The sequence below is a fragment of the Madurella fahalii genome, assembly GCF_045866475.1.
Source record: "Madurella fahalii IFM 68171 DNA, scaffold_3, whole genome shotgun sequence".
In the NCBI taxonomy this organism is placed as follows: Eukaryota; Fungi; Ascomycota; class Sordariomycetes; order Sordariales; genus Madurella; species Madurella fahalii.
This window is the reverse complement of record NW_027263973.1, coordinates 1,736,236-1,749,059: the sequence shown is the minus strand read 5'-3', so window position 1 is coordinate 1,749,059 and position 12,824 is coordinate 1,736,236. Positions and strand designations below refer to the sequence as shown.

Here is a 12,824-nt window from a genome sequence, read left to right as displayed (position 1 = left end):
AAACATGGCAACCCCCAACCGACCGATCATCGTCGGTCCCGACTCAGGGCCTGTCCCGCCTTATCCCCTGCGCATGTCTGGCCTCGTAATATCCGGCTTCGGCCGGGGTTCCAAGGAGCTCGGCATCCCGACAGCCAACCTCCCCGTCGACGACACAGTCACGCCCTGGATCAGCACCATCCCGTCGGGCGTCTACTTTGGTTGGGCATCTCTGCGCCTACCGCCTTCCCACCCGGATTGCGCCACCAATACCACATCATCAACAACAACAGCAACAACAACAACAACAACGGCAACACCAGCGCCACCAGCAGCAGCAGCAACCCCCGCGCAAGAAAACACCGCACAACAGAACGGAACACCAGCACAGGGAGAAGCGGAAGCGAAAGCGGAAGCGGGGGCGGGAGCGGGAGAGGGCGCGGAAGGGGGTTACCAAGTCTACCCCATGGTCATGTCCATCGGGTACAACCCGTTCTACAAGAACACGGTGCGCTCGGCCGAGGTGCACGTTCTGCACAAGTTCGGGGCGGACTTTTACGGGGTGGAGATGAGGCTGCTGATCCTGGGGTTCATCCGGGAGGAGAAGGACTACAGCGGGCTGGAGGCGCTGATTGCGGACATCGAGTTCGACTGCGAAGTGGCGAGGCAGAGCCTTGTGCGGGAGGGGTGGGCGCCGAGGGAGGTGGAGGTGGAGATTTCGGGGATTGGAAGTACTGCTGGTGGTGAGGGGGACGGTGGGGAGAGGAGGAGGGTGAGGGGGACTTTGGAGGCGGGTTGGTTGATACGGCCTGGTGAGGATAGCGAGGCGAAGGGGGAGTGATGGGGTATGGGAAGGTATCTGGTAAGGGGTGGCAAGGATTGGGGCGGATAGAGGATAGACGGGTGTATCTTCACCTACCAATGTAAAAGAGTCGGTTGCCATGACTACGCACCGCGCTTGCGACAACGACGAAAACGGTGAACGAAAAAAAGATGCAACATGTCCCATTGCGCCCAACCCGATACTAGACCCAGCGGGCGGATCCCATTTGAAATGATAACAGAGTAGGTATCCCAGACCCAATGCCGTGCCCGACACCTTCCAATGCCCCCAACCCATTTTGCGGTTCCCATACGTTTCCCATCCCGATGCCCGGACCGTGGTGCGTTTCACACGGCTTGGTTGTGATTGCGATAATAACATGGCAAGAACTGCGCCCGTCAGTTAGTCGAACCGACCAAGACTCAAAACATGTCAAGCGAAACCCACATTTATGACAAACAACATGGGCATGTCAAACATATCCCGCTTGATGATCCAGGTGTAACTGCACTCGAGCTTGCCGTCCCGCTCCAGCTTCGATATTCCGTGCTCGCCATCGATCTTGGCCACGCGGTTGCTCAGAATACTATTCCGAGGATCCTTTTGCGGGCTCGTGTCGTCGGCGTTGCCGTCGCCGTCCACCTTCTCCTCCGTCCGGTACTTGAGGAGGCGGCACTTTCTCGTCTTGTGTCCTCGGCTGTCATTGAAGGCTAGCTGCGAATAGTCCTCGTAAAACTCGACAACACTGTCAGGGTCCAGGAGCTCGGCGAGGAAGACGGGTTGCGGCCCGTCTGCACCTCCTTGTGCTTCATTCAGGCTCTTGAGGCGTGGTGTCGAGAGGCCGAGTCGCCCCTTGACGCTACTGCTGGCCGAAGCAGAGCCGCCGAGATTGACGTTGCGGTTGGGTTCCTTGCCTAGCAGCACGTCTTTGGTCCACCCGGTGAGCGCCGTAAACTCCTTGTTCACGGCCGCAACCTCTCCTGTCCGCCTACAAGCGAGGGTGGGGCTGGAGCATTGGTGCATGAACTCTTCGTACTCGAAGAGGGACCGCTGAAAGTACTTTTCCATAAAAACTAGGTCTTGCCTTGTCAGGTTTCTTGTAGTTGCCAACAACGACGGTCGGATGCTGGCTAGTGACTTTGCGATGCGGGATGTGTGTGCTGCCGAGAACCGGCTCTGGATGAGATTGAAGAGCTTATGGAAGCTCGCAACGTATCCAAACGGCTCCTTGACCGCATCGTAGATGAAAGAAGGGTCTCGTTGACGCTTCCCTAGAATCGACTGCTGACCCAACCTGGCGAGGGCATTCGACTGTTTGGTGCTCGGTCGCGGCGTGTTAGTCGGCTTGTTACCTGGCGTTGTGGAGAAGGTCGCTATGGTGGGAGAGCCCTCGAAGTTAAGGGTAGTGGGTTGCGGGCTGTTGTTGTCGGTGCTGGGACTCTGCACGCTGTTCGGCCCCGCTGCAATCGCGTAAGCGTGCGGGAGGCCGTGCTGTAGGTTTCCTTGTGAGTACAGGCCGTTTGAGTGTGCATCTAGGCCGGTAAACCCGTCCATGATGCCGCCGTCGTAGACCTTGTCGAACTGGCTGACGCCGTTCCCAAACACTCCTCCGGGACCAAAGCTGAGGTTGGCGCTCGGCGGTCGCGGCAAAGAGGCATCTTGCGGAGGCGTCTCGGCAGCACCTGAGGACATATGGCCCAGCATGCCGAATTCCATGGCTCCATACTGACTCCCAAAGTTGAGGCCTTCGAGATTGAAGTTGAATATGTTGGGGTCACTCGGATCAAAAGGCAGGGTGCCGAAATTGGGCATCGGGCTCGATACGCTGGGCACTGTAATCCCGCTTAATCGCGGATCGGTCACCGACTGGAATGATGGAGACACCGGGGATTGCTGGGTTCCAAACGGGATATTCTCCGCTATGCCACCTATTGGGCCCTGCGTGGGTGAAAAGATTGGGAACTGGGACGCATTCGATTGCGCGAAGAAGGCTCCCACGGTGGGTGACGCTTCCGATGCCGAGACGCTAGGGTGTCGCTGGCCATTATGCTGTGTCGAAGGCGGGCTTGGGTTGTAATTTGGACCAAGCACTGGCCTCAAGGCCTCAGGGGGTGCATCATGGAGATACTTTGCCTTCTTTCTGACCCCATCCTGGCAGCTATCCATCAGCCCGCGTTTAATACACCGCTGGCAAGGCCTCTCGTCCCCTAAAGTAGCGGATCAGCTAACGAGCCACGTACATGCTTCCCGACGCCGATTCAGGGGCAGATAACAAGTCAGGGGTGGAGAGCCCTTGCGACGAGGAGGGGAGGGGGCTGTAGCCATTCCCAGTGTAGGGAGAGTGATGAATGTACCGCGACGGGCAGAATGTAGGCACTTACCGCACGTGAGATGGGCTCTTTGGCAAGCAAAGCAAGCCCGCCTGGCCTTTTTCCTGCGAGGGCGCAGGGGGTCTTTCGGGTCATATTTCTTCTTGCCCTCGCTGTTGGCGTCAGAGCCTTCCAAGATTGTATTCTGCTCCGTCATCCCGTAGTCGTCTCTGTTGATCTGCCCGGCGTCGCCGTACTCGTTCTCGGCCCCGGACATTATGCCAGAAGCCTCTGGCCCCAAATGCGCACTCTCTTCGGGCATCGCGGCCCGACCTTTATATACGGCGCGGCCTCTACGGAGAACACGGCAATGCAGGAACCCCCAATTAGAACGAAGGTGCAGAGCACAGGTGAGGCTGCGCTGAAGCAGAGAAGGGACGAACGCTTGAAGTGTCCTGCGGCAATATCACAGCGGTGGCACCAGGAAGTGATTGGCGCTGCAAATCGCTCCTGTAGACAGGGCAGGGCACTAGCAAGCTGACAGAGACGACCGGAGGGGTGTATCTCACGCTTGGTGTGCAGGGTGCGTGCTGCAAAGGCCTAACCGGCCGTCTAATCAAGGCGTGGCAGGCGGCAAGGAGCAGCAGCGGACAGGCTCTGCGGGACCGGATGCAGCCCCAGTGGCACTCCGGCACTCTCCGGCCTTGCTGGCTTGACTGGGACCCTGTAGTCTCCCGAAATGGGGAATGTTGATCGTCGACCCAGCAAGGAGGGGGGTTGGGGTGAGTTCGTGCCAGCTGACGAGGCCTGGTACACAACGACAGCAGGCTGTCTCGCGTCTCGTATTCTCAGCACTTCTCCTGGCCTGCCCAATTGGGGCTGGCGACGTCGCGCAGAAGGGCGCCCTGTGCAACGGTCGAAGAACCGGAGGACTAGCGGGAGCTAGGTCGTCGAGGGCGACGGCGTTGGGTCATGCGACAGCGGATAGAGCACTTGTGGTGTCCCGGGAAGTTCTCGAGCGCTTTGGAGTGCGCGTCGCACAGCAGCGATAGGGAGGCATCCAGCTGCAACTATCCCGTCACTTATGCTTGTTTGAACCCTTGGCGCCGCCTCGCTGGTGTTTGGTCCGGACTTGATTCAAGATCAGTCCGAGCCAGGGGACAAGCGGGGCCGGATGCGGCACCTCGAAGTAGCGACTGTCGGCGTCCCTCAACGTTTTCCCAAAGTCTAGATGTCTCTGACTACACATCCCCGCGGCGCCCGTCGCCTGTGATTGCCCGGCTTGTCGCAATATCGTTCAGCCGTGCAGACACAGCTCGTCAAGTCGCAGTGGCGGACCGGATATCGTGTCGGTGCGTGAAACGCCCCAACACTTAATAAACAAATCACGCGACCGCGAATTCGAGAAGCGGCGAGACCTCGAACGGCCGAAGAGGAGGAGAGGCCGGCCGGTGGGGGTGAAAACAATCGCGCTCGTCCGTTACTGGAACCCCCCCGGCATTGTTTGCGACGCAGCAGTGGAGACGAAGCAGAGATGGTCCCTGTATGAGCACGACGGTCGGTCACGGAGTCGGTCCGGGAGGTTGTGTATACCAGGTCGGCGGCGGGTGTGGTGACCTTTCGATCTTTGGCGGACGAACCGCGAGGCTGTTACAGTGAAAGGTATCCGTAAGGTCGAGTTCGGTCGGTGACTCGGTGTGGGCAAAATAAGCCGAGCTTTAACGTTAGCTGCTCCGTCCCACCCACGACGTTGCGGGGTTTTCCACAAACACCCTTGTAGAAACCAAGCAGCCAAACCAATGCACTCTCTTCAAAGACCCCAGCTCATGAGCCCAAATCGACAAAAAAACCTAGGCTTTTGTTTGCCGACTTTGATCCCATGAAGCTTGGCAGTGGATACGAAGTACCTCACAACGCCCAGAACCGCCTCCCAATTGGTGATTCGCCGGTGCAACGGCCGGGCTCTGTTACGGGAGAACCTTGGAAGAATTGGCCGAGCAGCGACGGATGGAGGAGCCCTTGCATGTGGCCGAACTGTCGACGCCGACTGCACGGGCCCACAATCGACCGCAGCACACTCCACCAAACTCCAGTTCCTTGGGATTTGGATCTCGTTCCGGACGGTAATTACGTACCAACAAGATCCCAAGTGTCGTCTTTGGATCGAGCGAATCCACATTCCGAGACATCAGCCGCTGTCGATATCTGCGCTTTGGATCTTATCAGCTTCGCAAATCTCGATCCGAGACCGACTAATCATCAGTTCGGCTATCTGCGTGGGGCCGATGCTACTCCCATCAAGACCTTTTGCCGCCCGCCTCGGACGCCGCTTTCAGACGACCGGTCAAGAACTGGCGCATCATGTCTCGGATGGTCAGATCCAGGGCTGTGGTTTGCACCCATCAACTAATGTGACGGGATAGCCCCGTCTGCTTTTGCCTTCTCGCTCACCTACTTCCACACAGGTCCTGTTCACCACCTCTCATGCACTCGACTACTCTGTGTTTGCTGATCGACGTTGTGTGTCCCTTCCTCTGACCAATGCCAATGCTGCCATGACAGGCAACAGAGAGGATAAGGAAGTTTGTTAGTCATGTTAGTCACATTTCCACCGTCTTCACACCCGCCAAGATTCCCAGAGAAATGTGAGTGGGTCCACCGCTTATAGATCGCAGCTCTCACAGTTGATATGGATGGTAGAGGGGGGGTACAGGGGACACAGCAGGCATAGCTTATACAGCTCACCAAAGTTCTGACACTCCGCCTCCGTGGCTATGAGTAGCACGTTGCAAGCTATTTGAGCTGTCTATCTCATCGTCCATGACGCCAATGGCGGCCCGCCGGAGCAACAAGAGCTGGCCATGTCTCCGCCCGCGTCTGCCCGCTCGTATGAGAATGGCAGTTAATTCCCCGGCCACACCAGCTCTCCCAGGGCTAAAATTGGTTGGTAGGGAAACCGCTGATCCCATTGGTCGGCACTGGGCTCTTTCACCACCAAGTCCCAAGATCGAACCCCAACCTGACATCCGCCGGCCCATCTCAATTCTGGCTTACTGCACCCCATGCTGCTCAAGCGACGGCTGTTCTCCGCGTTCCGAGTGGCTTGACCAACGTACCGTGCCCATTGGCAGGATACCGTCCCCTCCAAAGACGCACGACATAGTCCTGGCTTGCGCACAGGCGGTGGATGTTATCAGCCGGCCGGCTGATCGACCCAAGGGCGGAAACGCGCTTCAGCGCCAGGTTCCGACGACTCATCTCTGATCCGCTAGCCAAGTTCCCGGCGGCCTTATACCAAGTCGTCATCCTCCCCGTCTTGTGAGACGGGCTTAGCCGACGGGGTTGGATAACCCCCTGGGAAATCCCCGAGCAGAATAACCAGCTACCGAGGGGTGAAGTCTCATGGAGCGAACGAGACGTTCGGGTATGGCATCGGCGGCTTGATTTCGGTTCGACCTGCTCTTTCCCGCTGCAGATCCTGTGCCAATGCAGCTGCAGCAGGTCACGGCCGTGTTCATGCAACCTTAAGCACTCTTTTCGATCATTCGGATTTGTCTCGGACGGTAGTTCCCATATCTCCACATTGTTTTGTCTAACCCCACGCTTCTTATGAGGACATTGCGAACCGGCTCCGAGCTCGTATCCTCTTGCCGGTTTTGAAAAAGATGAAGGGGAAAGGCATAAGTGCCAGGGTCAGAAATGCTAACAACCCGGTCGCCCACTGGAAGCCGAGTCCCTCATACATCTGATAACCAAACAAAGGGAACGCCGCTACGCGATTGTAAGCGTCACAGTCAACAACAGTGGCCGGGGCGAGTCAATCTCAGCGGGAGACCCAGCTGACCGACGAAACCCCCATACCACCCAGAGCCCAGCTTACCTGCAAATAAACACCGCACCAAAGCGTTGGACGCCAGGGCGCTTGCGGCGTATCGAGGATATGCTTGGACCTATACAACCGTCATCAGCTCGTATCAGTTGTCGTTCCCCGCATTCTACCCAGTACTTCTTCCCCGGATCGAAGCCGCGGGCGCCAGCCTGCCCGTGCAGCGCGGGGGATCAGTTACACTCACCAGGTATGAGAAGATTCCTGTGAAGGCAAGCGACATCCTGCGGAACAACCCGATCGGTTAGCCACATGACTCTTCAGAACCGGGTATGCGAGATCAGGGAACCGGCGGGGAGCGCCCCCAGGACCTGACAAAGCCATGACTAACGGGAGGATCGTGACTGTTGCGTAAGGGTGCACCAAACGTGGCTGTAGTCAGGCGCGGTGTTGCCCTGGCAAGTCAGGTCGCGAGGCCGTTCTGTGTCGCCGAGGCGTGAGAGGCAGTTGCAAAATCCTGGCTTGCCACTGGACGGGGCCCAGACAGCGCTCTGCCAACCACCTGCAGATCATCGCCTCCCTTTCTTGTCTCTCCCGCGGAATCAAGCCGCCCAGAAGCTGCTGAAGTGTTTTGTACTCACCCAAGCCCAAACACACCGGAGCCAATGATGGGCACGATCCAGTGCACCTCGGGGTACGTTGTGAAGCCAAACCAGAAGAGGCCGCCCGTGATCAGGGGCCCCCCGACGATGACGGGCGGCAGCTGGTCCTCGGGCTCGTCCTTGAGCTCACCCGTCTCCTTGCGCCGCTTCTCGACCAGGCCGTCCCGGATCCTGTTCCAGATTGGCGTGCTCAGGCAGGCCACTATCATGGCCACCAGCAGGCCCATGAAGGTCAGCCCGACCTGCCAGAGATTGAAGCCGTGGTTAGTGGTGAAAATTAAGGGGAAAGCTCCAAAGAAGAGGTACAACAGGCCGAGAAGTATTGCCGTGTAGACGTTGAGAACCAGCGCCATGGGCTCGAAGATTAGGATTTGAAAAGGGCGGAGGAGGGAGTAGGCGACCGTTTTCGAGACGGACTTGGTTGATTTCTCGATAGGGGCCCACCATCGTTCGTCGCCTGTTGCGCGGCGGAGCTGTTCCGCCTTTCGTTTCAAGAGGACTGGGTCTGTGAAGGTCGGTCTGGTCAGCTTTTTTCTCCTGTAAGGCCCTTTATTTCCATCGAGTGCTGGAATACTACATACGATACGTTTCGGGCACAAACACCGCGATGCTAACCAGCAACACTCCCGCCCAGATCAGCAGGACGTAGTGCGTCCACCGCCAGTGCGTGTACATGTTGATCAGCCCCCCAACCAACGGGCCCGTTGACGGCCCTATGAACGGCGCCAGTGCGAAGATGGCCATCGGCGCGAGCATCGTTTCCCGGGTGAACAGATCCCCCACCGTGCCGCCCGAGACGCTGAGGAATGCGCTACCCGCTAGGCCCTGGAAAAACCGTGCCACGATCATGGTCTCGATGTTCTTTGCGACAGCGGAAGGGATAAGCCAGATGATGAAGCCTGCAAACGAACAGAGGTATATGGGCCTCCGGCCGTAGAACTCGGCCAGGGGCGACCAGAAGGGCCCCAGCGCAATGCCCAGCACAAAGGTGGATAGCCCAAGCGTGGCCACGAGCCGGGAAGCGTGGAACTCGGGCGACATTTGGGCGTAGGTGGCTGTGTACGAGGCCGAGGCGTTTGTCCTTTGGCAGTCGTACATCAGTTTTAAGGGGGTTTATTTTATCAGGATAAGGGGGACTCACACGCAAAAGCTGCCGACACTGGTGATGCCGATAATGAGCCATTTCCGCCAGGTTGGCATGCTCCGCGGGCAGAGCGGGTCGCTGTCGCCGCCGTCCCAACCTACTTCGTAGGGGTCGTGCTCAAAAGACTGGTCGGGTTGGTCGTACGGCGCGACGATGCTGCTCCCGCCCATGGAGATTTCCTCGAAGTCGTCAACACCCCAACCATTGTTTGTGCGCTCGCGCCGGAGGGTGCTGGTGGTCTCGACGGAAGGGCGGCGCCGAGAAGTTGTTGATGTTAACTGAGGGGTGGGGTGGATCGGTTCGAATTTGGTGGTACTTGACCTGGTTTCTGAGTTTTCTGTTGGTGGTTTGGTTGTCGTTTCTGATGTCGAGCCTGTTTCTCCTTCGGATGGGATGTTGGGCCCAAGGCCCAAGCTGTGGCGGCTCTTTTCTTCGTCCATTTCTCTCCCACTCTGCTTCTAGCTTTCCGAATCGTCCGCCAGGGCGGTACACGGTATCCGGATAACCTCGGGCTATCTCAAGGCGAGGGTTGCTGGTTAGGTCAATCCGTCAAATCCGTGTTCTTCACTTGAAATGCTGGCGGTTCATGTCGAGTGGCATCAACTGTAAACACTGTGTTTGAGGGGCTCCCAAACAAACCAGAGCCAAGACTAAAGGGGGCAAATGTGCAAACACATGGGAGCGTTCAAGGTTTATGAATCACTTGGTCCCCTGCTCTAATCCGGAATGGGGATGGAAGGGCGATGGGGTGCCATTACAAACCCGGGGACGTTTTTCCAAAACGTTTTACCTGTACTGTATATGGGGCCCGATAATTCCACACTGCGATTGCGGATGTCACGCCGGCAGCCAACCATGACAGGTTCCATTCGCAAGAGGTGAGTGGGATGAGCTACCAACGAACTGGGTTACTGCGCTAGGGCGTGGGTGGTGGATTCTGCTGCAACTATTTCCCACATACACGTGCAACGTTCTCGCCTAATGACATCAAGAGATGAGTGATGGGACCGGGGAAAAGGCTTTTCCTCCATCGCTCTGCTGACAAGGGCAACCCACCGCGGATTACGTGACGGATGCCCTAGCTCCTGGAATCGAGCAGTCCAGATGAATCCACAGTGTCGCCTGATAGTATGACTATATCTAATTACAATGTATCCGGCTCTCTTCTAACTAACCCTCACAGCTTTACCCCTAAAAGTAATCAGATTTCTTTTCCATCAAACCGGATATGGTTAGATACGGTCAAAGTATCCGAGGACACCGTCGATCTATCTCGAGGTCATGAGGGGTGCTCAAGAAGGGGGTTCTGGCCAATGACGAGTTGACAATATCGGGTGAAGGCGGAGAAAGCGGAGGTGAGATGGGTTGTGGAGAACCGCGCGCAGACGGCATATAGCCCCCCAAATCTGGCGAGCGGACGGCAAACGGGTGTTCCGCCCGAGCGCGCGAAGTCGCGAGTGGCACGCTGTTTCAAAGAGGTCATCTCGGTGATAAGAGATGGCTTTGGCCGCGTTATTCCCTGAGCAAAGTGCCCGGCTTGGGTTAGGTGAGATGCTAACTATGTCATCAAACCTGTTCCGATCTCGCCTTGGCCGGTGACATCCGAGCCGAACCGAAGAATTCGACCGGCTTTGCCGCCGGTTCATGCCCGGCCAGCCGTTCCAAAAGCTGAACCTCATGTTACCGCCGTATAAATTTGTATAAGCAGATGCGGATGATGACAAACTGGCTCGGGTGTGGTTTTCGCTGCAATCGGAAACAGTATCGCGTTTCGGACTTTAAGCATTCGTGTTCGCCGGATAACATCCGCTTCAAAACTCCTCAAAGCGGCTACGGGTAACTGACCAAATAGTTGGAGGTTCCCAAAATGACCAAGCAAACAGAGGTAGCTTAGACCTAGCCCGCCCAATCTCCCAACGCACAGATTTTGCTCCTCTGTGACCAGAGTCGGTTAAGAAGAGAGCTAGTTTCCTTGCACTGCACCCAGGTAACTTGAATCACGCCAACAGGTTCAGATGGGGAAATATACAATCGCATTGTGTTCACCGTAAATATACAGAAAAGACACCATTGGTCTACCTATGCGCCATCTTGCCCGTCAACGCCACGCCTGCTGTGCTCCCATCCCAGGTTCAATAGTCTAGCACCTTCTTGATGTGGTCGTATATTCCTATGCCGGGTTAGCTCACAGGCACACAGCTTGTCAACAGACTGGAACACCTACTCGCAACGTCCGGAGCATTAAACGCCTCGTACAAAAGTGGAGTGTGTATGCTCCATCCCGCAACCCGGGCGACGGGCGCCTCCAACCTGATGAAGGTTTCGTGGTCTTCCTGGATGGCAGCTGCCACCTCAGCCCCGACACCAGCGTTAACCATGGCTTCGTGTACGACGATGCATCGCCCCGTCTTCCGGACGCTCCGGAACACAGTTTCCTTGTCCCATGGATAGATGGTCCGGAGATCGATCAGCTCTATCGAGACGCCCAGATCCCGTTCGGCCTTTTCGAGCGCCGTCATGCACTTGTACATTGGTTGACCATAGGACACAATGGTAACGTCCGACCCCTCCTTTAGAACCTCCGCTTTAGACAGTGGTAGGGTATATGGGGCGGTGGGCACTTGCTCGACAGCCGCCCGGTATAGGATCTTGGGCTCCATAAAGATGCAGGGATCGTTGCTGCGAATGGCCGACAGCAGTAGCCCCTTGGCCTGGAGCGGGGACCTAGGCATGATGACGCGCAGGCCGGGTATGTGTGTGAACAAGCTCTCGGGCGATTGGGAGTGGTAGAGCGCACCGTGGCCGACACCGCCACACGGCATCCTGACGGTCAGGCCGCCCGCGCTCCGCCCGCAGGCGCCGTCGCGGTAGCGGAACTTTGCCGCCTCGTTGACCAGCTGGTCAAAGGCCGGGTAGACGTAGTCGGCAAATTGTATCTCGGCGACTGGGCGCATCCCCTCGGCGGCGGCGCCAATGGCGAAGCCCACGATGCCCTGCTCCGTCAGGGGCGTGTTGAACACGCGGTCGCCCCCGTACGTCTCGGCCAGCTTGCCTGTGCAGCGGAAGACGCCGCCAAAGGCGACGTCCTCGCCAAATACCATGACCGATTCATCCTCGGCCAGGGCGATGGACAGGGCGTCGTTGATGGCTTGGAAGAGGTTCATGCGCTTCGTCGTGCCATTGCGAACCTCGGGCGGCAGCTCGGGGTTGCTCAGCGCCGATTGCGACTCGTGGGCTAGCAGAGGCGTTGTTGAGTAGTCGGTCGGGAGGTTAAGCTTCGCATTGGGAGGATGGGTTGAGTATTGCCGTCGGCGCAGGCGGAGTGCCAGCGCGGCAGGAGATGGAGGGCGAGATGCCTGGACGAGTGCCCTTGACAGCGGGCGAATTGCTGAGCTCCTCATTATTCTCTAAAATCAAAATTCGCCGTAAGCCGTCTATCTGGCGAAGAATCTATGCATCGTCAGCGCAAGCGGACAGCAGACACCATCAGACGAAGTTGGCGGGGAGGAATGACGGTGGGCGTCGGCTTGCAACGGCTTTGAGATAACGCCCTGCAGCCAGATGCGCGGGGCCCCGCCCAAACCCTGCAAGCAACTTCAAGCGGCCCGCGATTGCGGGTTAATGATCCATGTCAATCCTTAGATGCTAACTGCCTGATGTCTCTCGAAAACTAGATGACAGGTTGGGGTTGAGATGATAGGTTTAGAAATCGGCTGGTCCCCTATTGTCGTCCTGCATCACGTTGTGCTTCCGTTTCGATGACGTAGGTAAGTATGTACTAACGATACGAGGTTACACCGTGCGGTTAGGTGCGCCGCGGCTAGCGTTGCCCCGTCAACAGTCGCCCAGTCTTTACTTTGGCTGCGCCTGGCCACGAAGGATCAAATGACTGGCGCAGGCCAATATTGAACTGGAAACGTGATGCAGCAGGACTGGCATGCCAATTCGATCTTGATTTCTTTACAATTCAATTCTGTATCTCTCATGTGCCGTGCATAACATTATTCCCGGTATACAGATACAACATCCGCCTCAACAGCGAAATATGATGCATTCCTCCTAACAACCGCCGCATACCAAT

General features: G+C 57.2%; 4 protein-coding genes across 4 annotated transcripts; 1 reads left to right on the top strand and 3 right to left on the bottom strand.

The window, feature by feature from the left end:
- Positions 1–4: 4 nt before the first annotated feature.
- Positions 5–820, top strand: FMN1 (riboflavin kinase; the record flags this gene model as incomplete). The annotated part of the gene is made up of 1 exon (XM_071061406.1): positions 5–820. One exon carries the CDS (start codon positions 5–7, stop codon positions 818–820), a length of 816 nt encoding a protein of 271 aa, XP_070917507.1.
- Positions 821–1,149: 329 nt separating this feature from the next.
- ERT1 (Transcriptional regulator of nonfermentable carbon utilization) lies at positions 1,150–3,433 on the bottom strand (the record flags this gene model as incomplete). The annotated part of the gene is made up of 3 exons (XM_071061405.1): positions 1,150–1,191; positions 1,250–3,009; positions 3,184–3,433. The coding sequence occupies 3 exons, from the start codon at positions 3,431–3,433 to the stop codon at positions 1,150–1,152; spliced, it is 2,052 nt and encodes a 683-aa protein (XP_070917506.1).
- Positions 3,434–6,718: 3,285 nt separating this feature from the next.
- MFIFM68171_05984 (Putative drug/proton antiporter YHK8) lies at positions 6,719–9,183 on the bottom strand (the record flags this gene model as incomplete). The annotated part of the gene is made up of 6 exons (XM_071061404.1): positions 6,719–6,882; positions 6,992–7,061; positions 7,185–7,221; positions 7,579–8,104; positions 8,181–8,680; positions 8,741–9,183. 6 exons carry the CDS (start codon positions 9,181–9,183, stop codon positions 6,719–6,721), a joined length of 1,740 nt encoding a protein of 579 aa, XP_070917505.1.
- Positions 9,184–10,875: 1,692 nt separating this feature from the next.
- On the bottom strand, positions 10,876–12,144 carry MFIFM68171_05983 (3-methyl-2-oxobutanoate dehydrogenase (2-methylpropanoyl-transferring); the record flags this gene model as incomplete). The annotated part of the gene is made up of 2 exons (XM_071061403.1): positions 10,876–10,913; positions 10,968–12,144. The coding sequence occupies 2 exons, from the start codon at positions 12,142–12,144 to the stop codon at positions 10,876–10,878; spliced, it is 1,215 nt and encodes a 404-aa protein (XP_070917504.1).
- Positions 12,145–12,824: the final 680 nt, after the last annotated feature.